The 17493-nt window shown below is 39.7% G+C and overlaps 2 protein-coding genes across 2 annotated transcripts; both read right to left on the bottom strand.

Moving 5' to 3' along the window:
• Nucleotides 1–2036: 2036 nt before the first annotated feature.
• LOC6037462 (lipoyltransferase 1, mitochondrial) lies at nt 2037–13499 on the bottom strand. The gene is made up of 4 exons (XM_001847322.2): nt 12866–13499; nt 8024–8131; nt 3635–3738; nt 2037–3553 (listed from the first exon to the last, which is right to left on the bottom strand). The coding sequence occupies exons 1-4, from the start codon at nt 13463–13465 to the stop codon at nt 3139–3141; spliced, it is 1227 nt and encodes a 408-aa protein (XP_001847374.2). The 5' UTR covers nt 13466–13499; the 3' UTR covers nt 2037–3138.
• Nucleotides 13500–13942: 443 nt separating this feature from the next.
• Nucleotides 13943–14264, bottom strand: LOC119766985. Its single transcript, XM_038253909.1, has one exon. It carries the CDS (start codon nt 14134–14136, stop codon nt 13969–13971), a length of 168 nt encoding a protein of 55 aa, XP_038109837.1. The 5' UTR covers nt 14137–14264; the 3' UTR covers nt 13943–13968.
• Between the last annotated feature and the right edge of the window lie 3229 nt (nt 14265–17493).

Below are 17493 nucleotides of genomic sequence, written 5' to 3'. Positions count from 1 at the left end.
CCCCAGCATCAATGTTGAATAATCCAGAAGCAATCCCATTCAGAAAACCCTGAACGATCTCTCCGAAAGATAGTGCTGGATAATTTTGATAAGATACATTGGAAAACCGTACAAATACAGTTTATGTATCAAACCATCATGCCAAACATTGTCAAAAGCCTTCTCAACATCCAACAAAGCCATAGCAGTTGATTTAGACTCAAGCTTGTTCTGCTTGATGATTTTAGTTTTGTTTTTGATGAGTTTCCGAACAAAGTACCAGATTTTATGTGTTTTTCTTGAAGTACACATCAGACTAAACTAAAAAATGGCATAAAGTCAAAATCGTCAAAAACTGACATGGGACAATTATGCGTAGAACGGCAGTAAACTACGCTTAAGTGATTTAGAAGTTTTAAATCCAAAATGGTGGTGATGAAATATTGAAAAAGTGCATTTTGTAATTTAATAGGCAATTAAATATTCAATTTTGACTGAAATGGGGACTCAGAATTTAATGTTAACAGTAATAAAAAAATACGATTTTTTTTTGTTCGTAATTCGATTATCCGAAGTTTTATACAAACCTTCGGATAATCGAGTCTGAACTGTAGTTGATTGCCTATTAAACTACAAAATGCTGTTTTTTAAATATTTCATCACCGCCATTTTGGCCACCATCTTGGATTTTAAAATTCTAAATCAATTTAGCGTAGTTTAGGGGTCGACAATCAAATATTAGACAGCGAAAAAAATAATTGTTTCGTGGTTCAATTATCCGAAGAGACATGTTTCCGAGGCCTTCGGATAATCGAGTCTGGACTGTACTAAAAAATTCCAAAATTCGTCAAATTTTAGACAAATTCAGAATTTGAAAGTTTAAGAACTTAAAAACTAAAAAAATAAAAATTCTTAGATTTCTTAATTCAGAAAATGATTTTTTTTAATTCTAACATTGTAAAAAAAAAATAAAAAATCATAAAACTCGAAAATTCTTAAATGCAAAAGTTTGCAAGTTTGGAATTCAAAAAAATTAAAAAGGAAAGAAGAATTAGGCCGTTGCAAATATTTTTCAAAGTTTATGTCGCCCCCTTTTCAATTGGTCCGAAAAATCAGGGAGCAAAAATATTTTTTCAAAAAATATCCAAATATCAATGGAAATAGAAGTCTAATCAACTGAGAACAATCTAAAATACCCTTTTCTGCAATGATAATCATATTTAACATGTTTGGACTCGTCTGAAAATATTTTGAACATTTATGAAATTAGAAACTTTTTTTTTTCTCGCAAAAATAAAATTTTCGTCAGTATTTAGAAATTTTGGAAATCAATGATTGCAAAACAACTGGACAGGTGTATTATAGTATTATGCATTTTAAAACACTTTTTTTCATTCAAATGATGACACCGTGGCCTGTAATTTCAATTTTTAACTTTTTTTTATTTTTTTGCCCCCCCTCGACTCTGATCAGAAACGAGGGACATAAACTTCAAAAAAAAAAAAAAAAAAATAAATTTGCAACGGCCTTAGTTGAAAATAGAAATACTCAAAAATTCAAAAATATAAAAATTCGAAAATGTAAGGTTCATAAATTCAAAAAAATGTAAGGTTAATAAATAAATTCAAAAAAAATAACCTTGGGATTTGAAACTCAAGATAATCTCTAAAAGATGACTCCAAAAATGCTCCAAAGTTATCTGATTTTCTGTAATCTAAGATGGCGGCAAAAATGGCGGATGTTGCTGTAGAATTATGAAAAATAAATTTGTGAGATTTCTTTGGCAGATCAATAAAAATGATTCAAAAATAGCTTGACTTATTTGTATATTTTTTTATTCATCATTTTGATTTCACATCATCGTAAAAGGTACAGTATTGATATACATATGCGTTTCTTCACCTAATGCTACCTCCTACTAATAGTTGTTGGTTAGTTTTATCGCTTTGTTTGATTAACATATTGCCACTCTCGTAATATTGTCTACACATGATTGGCCGTCGTTGTGCAAAACTCCTTCCACATGGTTAGTACTCAGATTCAGCTGTTGTTTCTTCTTTTTAATTCTTTGCTTAACAAACTAAAGTACGTTAGTAAAGTGAAATTCTAAGACTCTCCCACTCAAAGTGCTACAGTTGCTACACTGTTTTTGCTGTGGGATTTGTTTTTTTTTTGTCAAAATTATCTGTGTGTGGTGTTGTAAACTCAAGCTCAAGCGGGGGGAAAGATGCGTTTCAAACAAAAACCCGTCCTAAAAATAAATGATATGATTTGTATTCTTGATTAATCTGCTTCTTTCAGCTTGATTGAAATAAGGAAAAGAAGAGAAAGTTTAAACAAACAATCGTAGATTTTTAATAGTTATTACAAGCTAAGAAGAGTCGTCCACTCACTAAAACAAGAGAAAACGCAAAAGATTAAACCCTAATTTGAACGAAATACACATCCCATGGGTTCGCTACCTGCTTGATTACAGCAAAAATGACAACTAAATTAAATTGAAACCGAAAGAATAAAGTTCGCAACTCCCAACTTTCTTCGATACGAACTGTCTTGGGTTGAAAGTCGGTGTGTGCTCTCGAAAGTATCACAATTTTTAAACTACTTTTAGCATGATTTTGGTGATGTTTTTAGCTTTTTAGTTAGTCAACAAGTAGTACGTTTTCCGTTCCGTTCTAAGGAGGGAGAGGTTTGTGTGTGTGTTTTTTGAGTTTTAGACCGAAATGTTTGAGTTGGCGAAATAATTACATACAAAATTTTGGGCGTCAGTCTTTTGTTGCAAAAACGAACAAAAATAACTAAAAAGCAAAATGGGAAATCGTTTCGAAAGTGCTCGTGTTCGATATCAGTTTCGACAGTGGTGAATTCTCAGCACAAAAGCTACAAGAAAGGCCGTTACGCACCTTTCGGGAAACTTCCTTACGCTACCTAAACAAAATAAAGTAAAAACAGAACAAGAAAAAATGGCAAAAGCGATCGCGCCTTCAAACGCATCTAACTTGCAAATGAAGACGGCGGTCGGGCGCGTGAACCCGGCGAAGGCCACCCCACCAGTCGGCCCGCGACAGTCTGCTGGAATTTGGATGAATCATTGCACTTGTTTTTTCCTCCACGCTACTCCTCGCCGTTGGTGTTGTTGTTCCGCGTGGTGCCCAGCCCTCATAAGCCCATCGCGTGCTTCATGTTCTCCGTGCTGGCGCCCTTCATCGCCTCCAGGATCCCGTTGAAGCAGTCCTCCAGGTACGGCTGGCCGACCATGTTCGAAACCACCGGAATTGGCTCCTGCCCCGGCACGATCAAGCTAATCTCCTGCATCAGACCCTTCTCCACGTCGACCCGGATCTTCAGGTCAGGTTGCTGAACGTCCTGCCCCTTGAGCTGGATGCTCTTCTGCACGGAAAATTTGGGCGTCTTGCCGAACCGCCAGTCCCACGAGGCAAAGTTCTCGCGCAGCTCGTTCAGCCCCGGGAACCACTTCTCGGTGGGGTTGATCAGCTGGAAGCCGAGCTGCTTCATCAGCAGGTCACGTCCGCCGTCGGTCAGCTGGGTGGCCGGCGTCCGCAGGAACTCGTATCTATAGTGGAAGCAAACAAACACGCTCGTTAAAAATCGCGAACAGCGCAAGATAGGAACACCACAGCTAGACAAAACCTACCCAATGGCTGATAAGAGCTGCTGGATGTTGACGGCGCGGTTCACGTCGGACAGGTTTTTAATCGGCGATGGCACCGAAGCGGTGGCCTTGCTGATGATTTCGGCCTGGAAACAAAAGGAGAGGGAAAGAAATTAGCGCGTTTTGATTTTTTTTTAAATCGCAATTTAAGAAAAAGTGCGGCAAAGTCAGATTCGTTTACAGAGAGAGTTTATAAATGTTGCAAAAACAAAAATATTATAGAGGTTTAAAAAAAGTTGAAGTCAAAACAGATATACCAACGTTTTTGTCTTTTCTATTAAATATAATAATTAATTCAGTGACGTGTTATTGCTTGAACATTCTTGCTGAAACTCAATTAATTTCAGTTTGATTTCCAATTGAAGAAATCCATTTCAGCGAATCATCTTTGCGGTTAAAGTTACGCAGTATGCCTGGTTCAGCCAGAAAAAGGGTGTTACCCTTAGCTATCCTTTGAAGGAATTATAAGTCAAATGTTCATGTATTTTGTCAATAAACCGTTCAAATTATTTTGTTTTTGAAAAGTAATCGAAACAAGTGCTGAAAAGTTCAATCGAAACCGAAATAATCGAAAAACGTGTCTCGAAGACCAAGGTACTTAATAGGGGCAGGGGGGGGTGGGGTTGGCAGAATGGACCATGGGGGCAGAATGGACCATGGGGGCAGAATGGGCCACCCTTGGTTTTGGGCTTTAGGATGGATTTAGACCAACTGTAAGGCAAGGGTCTTATAAAGGACGTCAAATAACATCACCATACCGAAAACGGCGTTTGAATTCATTGTATTTTTCGAATTATGAGCAAAAATGTAAATTTATGACAAAACCACGCAAATGTTGTTTATTTCGAGGTTCTTAAATAAGCTTTCTGAAAAGTTGGATTGTTTGAAAAAGTTTGCTCAATGCTTATAACGTTACTAGATGCTACTACCAAGGTATACAAACAACAACGGAACCTTAAAATCTTTTAGAGGCTTGGTGGTGGAAGTGTTAAATTAAAATCCACTTGGGGGCAGAATGGACCACCCTTTTCCTGCCTTGTAAAAACAAAAATTTAAAAAATTGAGCTAAATGGATTATTTTACTCCTGGTAGCTTCACAAATCACGTTTAATGCAACAAAAGTGGATTTTATAGTTGTTTCGACGCTTAGTTGTAAAAATAGTGTCTTTTTTCGACATATTTACACTATTTTCAAAAATCTTTGTTTTTTAAAGTTACTATTTTTATAAAAGTGATCAAATTTCATGGAAACTATAATGGAAAGGTCCCTCAAGTAATTTCTTATCACCCTTCAACGTTGTTTTAGAAGAAATGGCTTGTTTTCTAAGGTGGCCCATTCTGCCCCGCAGGGTGGTCCATCCTGCCCCGCACCCTGGAAAATCAGTCGAAAAAACTTTTTTTTCAATGTGGCTAAAAAATAGTTTTAAGTAAAAAAATTTCATCAACCAAGTATACAACATTGAAGGTAACATTCCAAAGCATAAGCCTACTACACAGGATTCATAGATTTTTATGTTTTTCTATGGTTTTTGGTGCATTTCCCTCAGGCGGTCCATTCTGCCCCCCTGCCCCTATCGCCATTGCTCGAAATTGTTACGATGAAGCAAATTTGGACTCGGACTTGAATTCAATTGAACAAAAATCACAAGATAGAAAAAAATATCACAGCTTTGGAACTGTCAGCTGGGGCGAATCGGGACACATGGGATACTTGTTACTGCACAATATTTGGATATTTGCGATTGGGTTCGGATAGAACAGATACAGAAATAACAAAAATAGTGAATCGATTTCCAAATTTCAAGCATTTATGTGCTCTAAAACCTGCTGTCCCTATTCAAACTGAAGTCCCGATTCACCCCAGATGACACTGATGCTTGCAATGTGCCGATTTTAATACAGTCAACTCTCTGGTCAATATCGAGGAAAAGAAGCATCAGTTTACAGAACGATGCAAAATGAAGACTCGATTAAAAATACTTTTTTCCCCGATACTCAGCTATGGGAGAAACCCATTGCAACGTCCAGCAAATATAAACAAACGATTGTCAAACTCAACGATCTACTTTACAAAGAAAAACCGACGAAGACGTCGACATTGAGACAACATTGATAAAGTGATTATCGAGGAATGGATTCATCCAACTAGAAAGAAAATCCAGGAAATAAAAGTACAGTCCAAACTAGAGACCCTAAATAGGGAGACTGGTCTAAGCTTGCTAAATCGATCTGGCAACGTATGTTTTGAGCTTGGCAACACTGATAAGTTTTGCTGGGCGTAAAGGCAAATGCTCGTTTGGATACGTCAAACTCGTGTCTGTTTGGGTACGTCAAATTCACTTCGACCAGTCTCCCTATTTAGGATCTCTAGTCCAAACTCGATTATCCGAAGGCCTCGGAAAAAATCACTTCGGATAATCGAATCACGAAAAAAAAATGTTTTTTTTTCGTTGTCTAATTTTTGATTGTCGAGCTTAAGTATGACCCCTAAACTACGCTAAAGTGAACTAAAAGTTTTAAATCCAAGATGGCGGTTATTTAATTATTTAATAAGCAATCAACTATTCAAAGTTAAGTTGACTAAAATGGGGTCGTAGAACTCGAATTTGATGTTTAAAACAAAGAAAAAAATTGTTCGTGATTCAATTATCCGAAGACCCACACAAACCTTCGGATAATCGAGTCTGGACTGTATTGAAATATGCAATTTGGATTGGTTTCTTCAGTTCCCCATCGACAGATGGAGCATAATTGAGGTAGCAAGGATCGACAACCAGACTCGACTATGAGTTAAATTACCGGTCCGGTTGTCGATATTGAAGGGACGGTCGAGAGCTGGAACCGTGGTGTAGGGGTAAGCGTGATTGCCTCTCACCCAGTCGGCCTGGGTTCGAGCCCAGACGGTCCCGGTGGCATTTTTCGAGACGAGATTTGTCTGATCACGCCTTCAAACGTTATCAAATTTTAGAACGAAAAATTTATTGACAGCAGGAGCAATATTGATATCGAGAAGATCAACAGTCGACTGTATGTATCTAAAAATTATTAAGATATTCATAAATTTTCAATTGGAAGGGAATGGAAATAATACGAAATTTATGAATATCTTAATAATTTTTAGATACATACAGTCGACTGTTGATCTTCTCGATATCAATATTGCTCCTGCTGTCAATAAATTTTTCGTTCTAAAATTTGATAACGTTTGAAGGCGTTATTAAGAATTAAATATCTAATTTCTGAATTTTTAATTCTTTTTTTGACACGATGTTTCACTTGTTCAAAAAAGTGAAAATTGAGCCAAAAAGGTTCGGCAGGCTTGATCTAAAGAAACCATGCGCAAACACGTTTATCTATGGGGGTAGCAAAAATAAGGGGATGCGCATGGTTGCTTAATTTATAATTTTATTTATTGACAAGGAATTCACTAAAATTTAATTTTGTCGATCAGAGCGTGTTCAGGGAGCCCAAATCTAAAGCATTTACTGACATCAACTTCCAAAATGTCGAGTTGTGTTATTGAAGAGTATGTACGAGAGATGATCTCCGATCTTCTACGCTCTGCACTTTGGACCCCCGGCTCTTCAACGCAGTATCAAGTGTGTACTACGTCTCATTTTAAGCTCCCCAATCTCAAACCCAGCTCAGCTGGACCGACACCGGCTTCTCTCCCTAGCCGGTTCCAACCGGTTTCGCCAATCGGCACACAATGTTTTGCTTGATGCTCCCCCAATCAGCTTTAAAAATAAACTCGCAAATTCTCGGTGTGCGTTTTTTGTGTATTGATTCTGATAAAATGAGAGTTTTCGAGCGCATTTCTAGTTGAAACTGGGCCACACTCGATGCCCAAGCGGGGAGTGCAAAATTTTCCACTCATCAATGTCGTCGAACGCGAATGTTCTGCGTTATCAGTTGGGGTGGGGGTTTGTTCGAACCAGTTTTTTTTTGCGAAATTTGTGTATTTGTGTACGGATTTTCGCTTTCGTTTGGACGCTCATCACCGATACACAACAACACAACTCGCCGGTTTGTTGGACTTATTTTTGGAGGAACGTTTTTCTTCTTCTTTGGTGGACAGAGTCCAAACAAATCATGCTCTTTGTTCGTGATGAGGAACCCCCCACTCACGGCAGGAGAATTGGGGTGTTCTTTATCTTATCTTAGGAAGTTCGATTTTGACTATCTGTATAATTTGGCACAATTTATAGATTGATAAAATTGAAGGATGGATGAGTGGACGATAAGGTAATTGAATTTTGAATGATAAAACAATTTGAATCGATTTTATTTGAGAACCATGCGTCTCCATTGCATAAGTAAATTGAGTGGAGTCGCATGGTTGTTCTAATGAAGCTAACAGCTAGTACTCACTTCATCCTTGGCCAGTGACTCCCCCAGGTGCAATTTGTTCGAGTTGACCAGCAGAGTGCAGTGATGATAGGCATTCGGTTGACCCAGTTTCGCCGCAGTACCAGAAATCTGTAAGAAAAACGAGAAAAAAAGTTCTAGAATAACTTGACGTTCGAAAAATTAATGCACAAAAACAAAAACAAAGAAAAAGCTGTCCTCGAACCTAGAAACCTTTTTTCCGGGGGGAAAAACGCATTGGCGTCGATCCTCGTCAATGTCCATCAGAGCAGCAGCAGCTGTTGGCCTACATCCCTGAAAGCGACGCGACTCATCTCATCTCAGCTCTGCCCTGATAACTGACGGGTGTCAATTTGAGTTGTTTGTCGCTAAGGCTAAACCAAGCTTAAGTGTGGCCTGCAACGGCAGCAGCACGCGGCCGCAACGGTACCGACGCGTGGACCAATGACCTACGCCAATGTCAACGGCTTTTTTTTTGTTTCGTGTGGATTTTGCGTTTTTTTGCTAGTTTGGTTAGTTTGGAAGAAGATGGTTTCACAGCTGATTTAAATATTCCTACTCCTCAAGATATGAAAAATTACCAAAAAAAATAACCAAGTTCTCAGTTGAAAATGTTGAAAAATTTAGAATGTAAATTAAATTAAAATTAAAAAAAACTTAAAATAAACTGCAAAAAAAATAACCTTAGAAAGCCAAACCAGTTTAATCCAGTTGCAAAGAAATCTGCAAACCAACCGCCCATTCAACAGAGCTGATAACAATTACCGCCAACACAGCTGGCTGTGCCGCGCCGGGGGCCACCTTCCAATACAACCCAAGCAACACGCCCATTTCACACCAACACCAGCCTGAGTGGGGGCGCACGTGCAAAAACAGAGGAAGAAACCGGTTGCGATCACACGCTTCCTGCACGTGATCGCAGCAAGCCGGCGAATTGAAACATGACAACATAGCCGCGAGCATTGTTGTTCTTTTTGGATTCTTTGAACCGGTTAAGAAAACGGAATGAAGGAAATGAATCGTCGTCGTGATGAATGAGGAGGGGGGTTGGGTTGGGCTTAAGTCACACAACTTAACTGCAAAACTAACCCCACAAAGGACGTCCTGGAAAGTGTACGTGACTCATTGCACGTACCTTCCATCGATTGGACTTTGCTTGATTAATATTGGGTCATTCTGTCATACTGCTTTTAATCGTAAGAAACCCGACTTCAAATTATCACAATTTAGAGTTATGTGGACCAAATTGCTCCATTTATTATAACCTTTGGAAAAAAAAGAATTGGTTCTTTCTTCTATAGATTCCGATACAAACATTGTGAATGATAAGCCAAATAGGAAAAACACGTCTTGAAGATCAAATACGTTTTCAAAAATCACTTTAAATGATCGCGGATGGCGAAATTACGATTCAAAAATAAAAAAAAAAAAATATTTTTTTTTTCAAATTAGGCCGTTGCAAATATTTTTGAAGTTTATGTCCCTCGTCTCTGACCAAAGTGGAGGGGGCAAAAAAATTGAATTTGCGAGCCATGGTTTCAACATTTAAATGAAAAAGTGTTTTAAATTGCATTATACACCTGTCCAATTGTTTTGCCATCATTAGTTTCCAAAATATCTGAGTATTGACGAAAATTTTATTTTTCGCGAAAAAAAAAAGTTTTTGCGGTTCTGTGCTTTGGATTTCATAAGAATTCAAAATATTTTAAATCCTGCCCAAACATGCTAAATATGATTATCAATGCAGAAAAATGCATTTTAGATTGTTTTCAGTTGATTTAACTTCTGTTTTCATTAAAATTTTGAAGTTTTTTGAAACAATATTTTTTTGCCCCCTGATTTTTCGTACAAATTTTGAAGGGGAGGGGGTGACATAAACTTTGAAAAATATTTGCAACGGCCTTAAGAAATTCGAAATTTGAAAACAAAGCCAAAAAATTGGAATATCAAATTATCCTAAATTTAACAAAAGATAATTTTGTTTACTAAATATTTGTTTTAAGAACGCCTAATATTTTTTAAACCATTGAAATTTAAAAAAATCGAGTGATGTTTTACTTTTTCTTATTTTGATGTTTGTTTTGATTTTTAATATATATTTTTTTGAATTTTAGAATTACTAAGTTTTCGAATTGTTAAGTTTTTGTTTTTTTTTTTAGCAATTGTTAAATCGTGTAATTTTAATTTTTTTAAATGTTTTTTGGAATTGTTTTAGACTATATGGCATGTAGTACATTGGTTTTGAAAAACTATGATTTTTTTTAAAGTATGATCTTTAAAAAAAACCTCTACAAAAATAATCGTTCTTCTCTGGGTTTAAAAAATTTCTCTTTTTGATCTTATAAAATAAATAATGAAAAATACGTTTCTTTTTTGGGAATTACACAAATATTTTAAAAAATAGAGTAAAACAAGATAGGGTAGAGTAGTCATCAATGAGACACGGGGAACAATGATAAAATGGCTCTCAAAAGTCGTGGTTGCAACCAATCAGGCTCATATTTGGGGGAAAGGTGTGTCTATTGGAAACACGTCTGCCATGAAAGTGGCTTTGGTTATGGACGCTCCCTTGAAAAGTTATTCATAAATGTTTGATTCTGGAGTGTAAAAGTAAATTATGGACAAAAAATACTTTTTTGCTCGTAGGCTGCCATTTACACCAAAACTAATATTTCTTCAAATTTCTTTCGACGTTCTATAGGGATTGAGTTGGGCTACAATGTCCTTTCATTAGGTTTGGCCAAAATTTAGAATATACCCAGAATCCAGGGCTGTCTCATTGTTCCCCACTCATTTCAGCCCATGGGTAACAATGAGACACTTCGATTTTTCTTCATTAAACTTTTCAAAATCTATGGAAATCTTTCAAAACATGAATTGAAAGTGAGTTTTAACTTCATTTAACCAAAAACATAAAGTTATTTGGTATAAATATAGGGATCTTTTTTCATGTGACCAATTTTGGATTTAACCCTCTACAACCCAACCCAAGCTTTAATCCAAAATTCGCCAAAAACAACTTTTCAACCAATTTGTGATCCTGTGAAAGCATTGGAAAGAAGAACTCTTAAAATTTTACGGGCATAAGTTTTACTTGTTTTATGTAACTTTGCCAATGTTTTTAAAAATGTCATTTTTCTGGGTTCAACTTTGGCTGCGTTTCTTACTAAAATCTTCTATATATCGATGCCTCTGTGCTCTCTTGTACTAAGCTTGCTGGTTTTTCTATCAAGTTAGCATAAGAGAGCACAGAGGCATCTATCTTCTATATATATAAAAAAATTCGACGATTTTGTTCGAACGCGAATCAGTTCAATACGGAGCGTCGGATCCAGGTACTCTTTGTTGCGTTGGGTTCGTATAAGCCCAAGGAAGGTTTATACGCTAACTAATTGGCACTTTGGCCACTCTGGAACCGATTCCGGAGCATCGGCAAATTGTATGGAAAAAGCTACGTAGAATCAAATTTTGATCACAGGAGGCTGAATAAGCAAAAAAGTAAAAAACGTCAACCAACGAAAAAAAGGCAGAACGAAGTTTGTAGGGTAAGGCTTGTATATATATAAAAAAAATTCGACGGTTTTGTTCGAACGCGAATCAATTCAATACGGAGCGTCGGATCGAGGTGCTCTTTGTTGCGTTGGGTTCGTATAAGTCCAAGGATGGTTTTTACGCCGAAAAGTGACAACTTTGGCCACTCTGGAACCGATTCCGAAATCTGCAGATTGTATGGGAAAAGTTACTTAAAATCTAATTTTGATCACAAGAGGCTGAATAAGCAAAAAAAAAAAAGAAAAAAAAAAGAAAAGTTAAAGTTTATCGGGTAGTGCTTGTTTCCTATAAATCTTGTGAAAATAAGTATGCAGAAATTTTGGTAGTGTACCAAACTATGCTTCTGAGATGAGATATGATAATGGTATCGTTCTATAGTAAAAAATGTAAAAAAGGCAACAATTCAAAATTCCAATTTTTTTTAAAAAATATTGAGCATTAGAGGGTTAAGAATTATGTGAATATTTTATTTTGTTATCTTTTTGCATTCAAATTTGTTGACATACCAACATTTGAACAAAAAAAAAGGTTCGAAAATTCACTTTAAATAATTAAATTTGTTTTGCAAAATATCTAAATATCAAAGAAAAAATGTTTTTTGGCGTTAAAAAAATACTTTTTAATGTACATCGGTATTTTACAAAAAATCCAAATATTTTTAAATGCGTACAAACATGCTAAATATGATAATAAACGCAGGGAAATACATTCCAAATTGTTTTAGTTGATTCGATTTCTATTTCTACTAAAATTTTGAAAAAAAAATGCCCCAATTAACTAAAATATTTGGAACGGTCTTCATTAAACAAATATATCGAACTTTGCCAATGTTTTTAAAAAAATATTTTTTTTTCAATGTTGGTTTGATGATTCAAACGTCGTATAAAAATACTTTAAAATGTTTGTTCAAATTATTTTTGAGTTTGTTTTTCCATAAAACTACATAAGTAAATAAATTTAATTTTAAGAAAAAATGTTATAGCAGTGCTTATTTTGTTTCATTATTCGTATTTAGTTTTCAGATAGTCAGTTTTTCAATGGAAAATTTTCATTTGCATCTGTTGCATTCTATTTATGTATTTGTATTGGTTCCAGTTGAAGCATTCCCCACGGAAATTTTCCACAATCTTTCAAGCATAAACGCAAACGGCTTCAACCAAGAACCATTCTTGCAGACATTCTCAACAAGAGTGGAAATTTCCATCCTCAAACTAGTGACTGCGCCTATCTATGTGCTGCGTGCATAGCAAAACAAAGAAGCAAATCGGAAAAAAACAACAAACCGGTTCCTACCTTCTTGCCCATCACGGTGATGTCGTCCCGGTCGGAAATGTCCGCGTTGATGGCGTACTCGCGGTACAGCGCCCGCGTGATCAGGTTCAGATTGTACTTCCGATCGTAGCGAGCCCGCGGCACGAAGAAGGTACAGTTCAGATTTCCCAGGTCGTGGAAGACCGCTCCGCCGCCGCTGTTACGCCGGGCCAGCTCGACCTCGTTGCGCATCAGCTGGGACACGTTCGTCTCGGCGAAGGGGTTCTGGTGGCGTCCCACGACCACCGTCGGCTTGTTGATCCACAGCATCAGGATGTGGTGATGGGTAAAGTCAAAATTGCGGTAGATCCAGTCCTCGAGGGCGAGGTTCGTGAACACATCGTTGGACTGGGAGATGAAGACGGATTTTTTGACCTCGCTGTCGGGGATCTTCTTCACGTCGGCCGCGGACAGCTGTTTGTTGTTGTTGCTGCCTCCGGTGGTGCCTTTGCCAGTGGTCGTGATGCTGCGTACGGACAGCGATAGCAGCGTGTTGGTGGTGGTGGAGTTCGGTGCGGACACATACCACTTGCCCACGGCACGTGCGACTGTGTTGCATCGGTGTACGGCAAGGGCGGCCATCTTGTACGTTTTTATGCCTTCTTTATTTTGATCTCTTTGTCCTATATATGATTTCTGTTTTTATTTTTGGTTGCGTCTTAACTTTTTTTTCGGTCCTGAACCACCAAGTTGCGTAACGTACTAGAATCTCCAGCAATCGGAGCTCACCCTTAAATCGCGAAACTAACGATTTGAAACTACACAGTATTTGCGCTGCACTTTAGTTAGAGACTAAAACGATTTCTAAAATTATATCACACTTATTCACTCGCTCTCTCGCGTAGGTTGGCAGTGTTCTTTGACAGTTTTTCTTTTTCACACACAGATTTTCACGAGATGAAATTTTCCCTGACTAGTTCATGAGAGGCACTTTTGCAGCTATTTGGTATGTTTGATGAACGGGGGGTGCACGTACAAAGAAAGTTGGCAATCTTTGAACCTTTTCCTTACTTCTCTAGAGTAGATGTTAATCCTGGTAGGCTGATTGGTTAGCTGATTGATGGGTCGATTTGGTCAAAGGCTTCTTAGATCGCAACGCACTGGAGATCGCAGCAGGCGTCCGTGTCCGCTTGGCTCATGGAGATGAGATATTCGTGCAGCTCAATGGTCTGGTGCAGCCACTTCCAGGTTTGGTGCAGGCTATTGGTGCGGTTTCTGATCGCGACGCAATCGCGACTGTAATTAAATGGCATTCCTTTGGGGATTACGACGGCGGCGGGAGATATCTTGACAATCCAACTGGCCCCTCTCGTCCGCGCTGGGGCTATCAACGCAACACTACCACAGGCAATTCGCGTAGAATTGGAGCAATTGCTTCTAATTAATCAAACTCGGCTCGAGGTCGGTGTTCACGACGGCATCGACGACTGACTAACTCTCGCGCACAAAACTGATCACCACTCTGAACAACGTTCTGAATGCAACTGAACCCGAGACCGTTCGTGTCGCTCGTTTATATATTTATTCCGCGCATCGTTGGTGTGCGCCCGCACCAATACACGTGGCGGTGGGCCGTAACGGGCAATACAGGCAACGCAACGGACGCACCCGTCCAACCCAAAGAAGTGATATCAGCTGATGACCCCCTGTCCACACTCTGAGAACGTGGACCGTCGTCGCGCTGCTTGTGCGTATGGATGTTCTGGATGCTACTTGCCACCAACCGTATGGGCGATGATGATGGGTTCAGTGGACCACATTAAGGTTGGCCGCATAGCAACGAACGTGAAAATCCCAGTTGGCCACATTCATTGTCCATTTCGCGCGTCGAACGCGGGATAATGGAGTTGGTGATGCACACGCGGTAGATCTGGCAAGCAAAGCAGCAGGCTATGCGTGGTTGATTGCATAGAGCGAGTGCAAGTGCACCGGAGAGCTGCGGATGGTAAAGGGATAGGAAAGCATTAGTTTTATGTTCTAAGTTATAATAGAACTGAAGTTTTTAACAGTTTTTTCTTACATAAGCATTTTCCTGTTGATACCAACAATTTTTTGTTTTGTTTCAGGGTTTTCTAAAATTAACAGGATTTTTTTTTTGGGAAACCATTATAATTCGCCAAAATAAGACAATTTCCTTTCATAAAATAATATTGGTATAATTGGTATGAACAGTTCAGTTATTGTTATTTGAAGCTTTTGTATATTGTTCATAAATTTGTTAAAACCCTGAATAGAATAGACAATTTCACATCAGCATATATTGGCATTGCAAAATCATGTTTTTTTTATTTTTTCTCCAATATTTCTCAAAAACCGTATATTTTTTCAAACTCTTGATTTGGCACCATCCATAACTAAAATCTGGCGTTTTTTTTAGTAATGCTGTTCAGCATATTATTATTTTTAAATATATTTTAAATATATAATACCATTAGCAGCTTTGATACTTTTTTTTTATTAACTGAAAATCTATCGATACAAAAATTACTTTGGGAAACCTCAAAAAATATCTTTGCTGGAGAGTAAAAAAGCTGTGAAAAATACAGTGTAGTAAATGAGTGATAGAAAAAACTATCATTTGCTGATTCCTGCACCAAAATATCAGAAGGTATAGTGACCGTCCCCATCTTAACAGTAGTAATAAAACGCGTGGTTGCTGTTTGGTAGTTCGGATTGGAATGTTTATTCTGACGTTTGTGTGAGACAAGGTTTTGGAGTGTAAGGTGTGGCAGTTCCGGTGTACGGTGAATTAGGGTTAGGCAAATTGCACTTTTATTCTACACTCAACATCCCGCCTCAATTTGCTATTCCTAGCATCTCCCTCAGCTTCTTGAATCGTGGTGCCGCTAATCCCTTTGTCATGAGATCGGCGACTTGCTCCTCCGTTGATAAGTACTCCAGACGCAGCTTACCGTTGTCGATCAGCTCTTTCACGAACCGATACTGGACGTCGATGTGCTTCATCCTCTTCAGCTTGCGTGGATCAGCCGTGACAGAGATGCATGGCTGATTGTCCTCGTAGACGGTGACCGGATGGGGCACCTCGTACTCGATGGACGCCAGCAGGTTCAGCATCCACATCACCTCGCAGCTTGCTTGGCAAAGTGACATCAGCTCGGCTTCCGTCGACGACAACGCCACAGAAGTTTGCTTGCGCGTCGACCAGTTCACGGTTTGGCCGTGCAGCTTGAGCACGAACCCGGACACGGACTTCCTGTCGGTGGGGTCGTTTCCCCAATCAGCGTCCGCAAAAGCTTCGACTCCGACCGCCGAATCCGTTCGCTGGTAGACCAGCTTGTAGTCCAGCGTACCTTGAAGGTACCGCAGTACGCGCTTCAAGTGGACCCAGTGCTCCTCGGTTGCACTGCTTTGGAAACTGGCGAAGTAGTTGACCGCCGGACAGATATCCGGTCGAGACGTCACGGTCAAGTACATCAAGCAACCGACCAGTTCCTTGTACGGCTTGTCGGTGAGTTCCTTCGGATCACCTCTCTCGAACTTCAAGCGCGGTTGCATCGGCACTGGAGAAGACTTGCAGTTTTCCATGCCGAATCGCTTGTGAACTCCCAGCGTGTACGCCTTCTGATCGATGGTCATCGATCCCGCCTTCCTGTCACGATCGATCCGCAGTCCGAGAAAGATCTTGGCCTCCTCCATATCCTTCATCTCGAACTCCGTGGACAGCTTACCCTTCAGGGCCCGGATCGCCTTCAGGTCGTTCCCGGCGATCAAAATGTCATCCACGTAGATCAGCATGTACGTGACGACACCATCCGCCTTCCAGTGGTACAAGCACAAATCGTGTTGGCTCCGCTTGAACCCCAACTTCGTCACGTAATCGTCGAATCGTCGGTTCCAGTTCCTGGAGGATTGCTTCAAGCCATAGATTGATCTGTTCAGCTTGCAAACAAGGTCCTTCCCCCTCTCAAAGCCAGGCGGCTGGCACATGTAGATGTCCTCGTCCAGCGAACCGTTGAGGAAAGCGCACTTGACATCCATTTGGTGGAGATGCCAGCCTTCGTGATTCGCCAGGGCCAAGAGTATCCGCAACGTCGCCATCTTCGCCACCGGTGAGTACGTTTCGGAGAAATCGAAACCCGCCCGCTGAGTGAACCCACGTGCCACGAGCCTTACTTTGTACCTCTCCACAGTTCCGTCACCGTTTTTTCTTGACTTTGAACACCCATTTGTTGTCGACGATCCTCGCTCCGTCAGGGGGGCGCCACCAAGCGCCACGTGTCGTTCTTCGCCAACGAAGTGAGCTCTTCCTGAATGGCTTGCTCCCACTTCGGCCAATCCTGTCGCTTCCGCAACTCACCGACGCTCGAAGGAATCTCGTCGACGTACTCTTCAGCACATAGCGCAAACACGGTCATGTCGAAGTCGGCATGCCATGCCGGGGGCACAATCGTACGCTTTTCTCTCCCTTCAGTGTCACGTTGCGGACTTGGTCCAGCAGGCGTCAGTACCGGGACAGGAACCACTTCGTCTTCTTCGGCACTTTCTTCACCAGTGTTGTACTCGGACTCCGCCTCCGAATCTTCTGGCAGCGCTGGTTCCACCGGCCGCGCCGGTTCGACTTGCTGCACTGGTTCCACCTGGCGAACGAC

Source organism: Culex quinquefasciatus, chromosome 2 (genome assembly GCF_015732765.1).
Source record: "Culex quinquefasciatus strain JHB chromosome 2, VPISU_Cqui_1.0_pri_paternal, whole genome shotgun sequence".
Lineage (NCBI taxonomy): Eukaryota > Metazoa > Arthropoda > Insecta > Diptera > Culicidae > Culex > Culex quinquefasciatus.
The sequence above is the reverse complement of the archived record's forward strand: the minus strand, read 5'-3'. Positions and strand labels throughout refer to the sequence as shown.

Coding starts and splice junctions, on each gene's coding strand:
- LOC6037462 (XM_001847322.2), bottom strand. CDS start 13,465: ATGGCCGCCCTTGCCGTACACCGATGCAACACAGTCGCACGTGCCGTG. Junction 3,739..8,023: donor AGTCACTGGCCAAGGATGAA/GTGAGTACTAGC, acceptor TTTTGTTTCCAG/GCCGAAATCATCAGCAAGGC. Junction 3,554..3,634: donor CAGCTCTTATCAGCCATTGG/GTAGGTTTTGTC, acceptor CTTCCACTATAG/ATACGAGTTCCTGCGGACGC.
- LOC119766985 (XM_038253909.1), bottom strand. CDS start 14,136: ATGCCATTTAATTACAGTCGCGATTGCGTCGCGATCAGAAACCGCACC.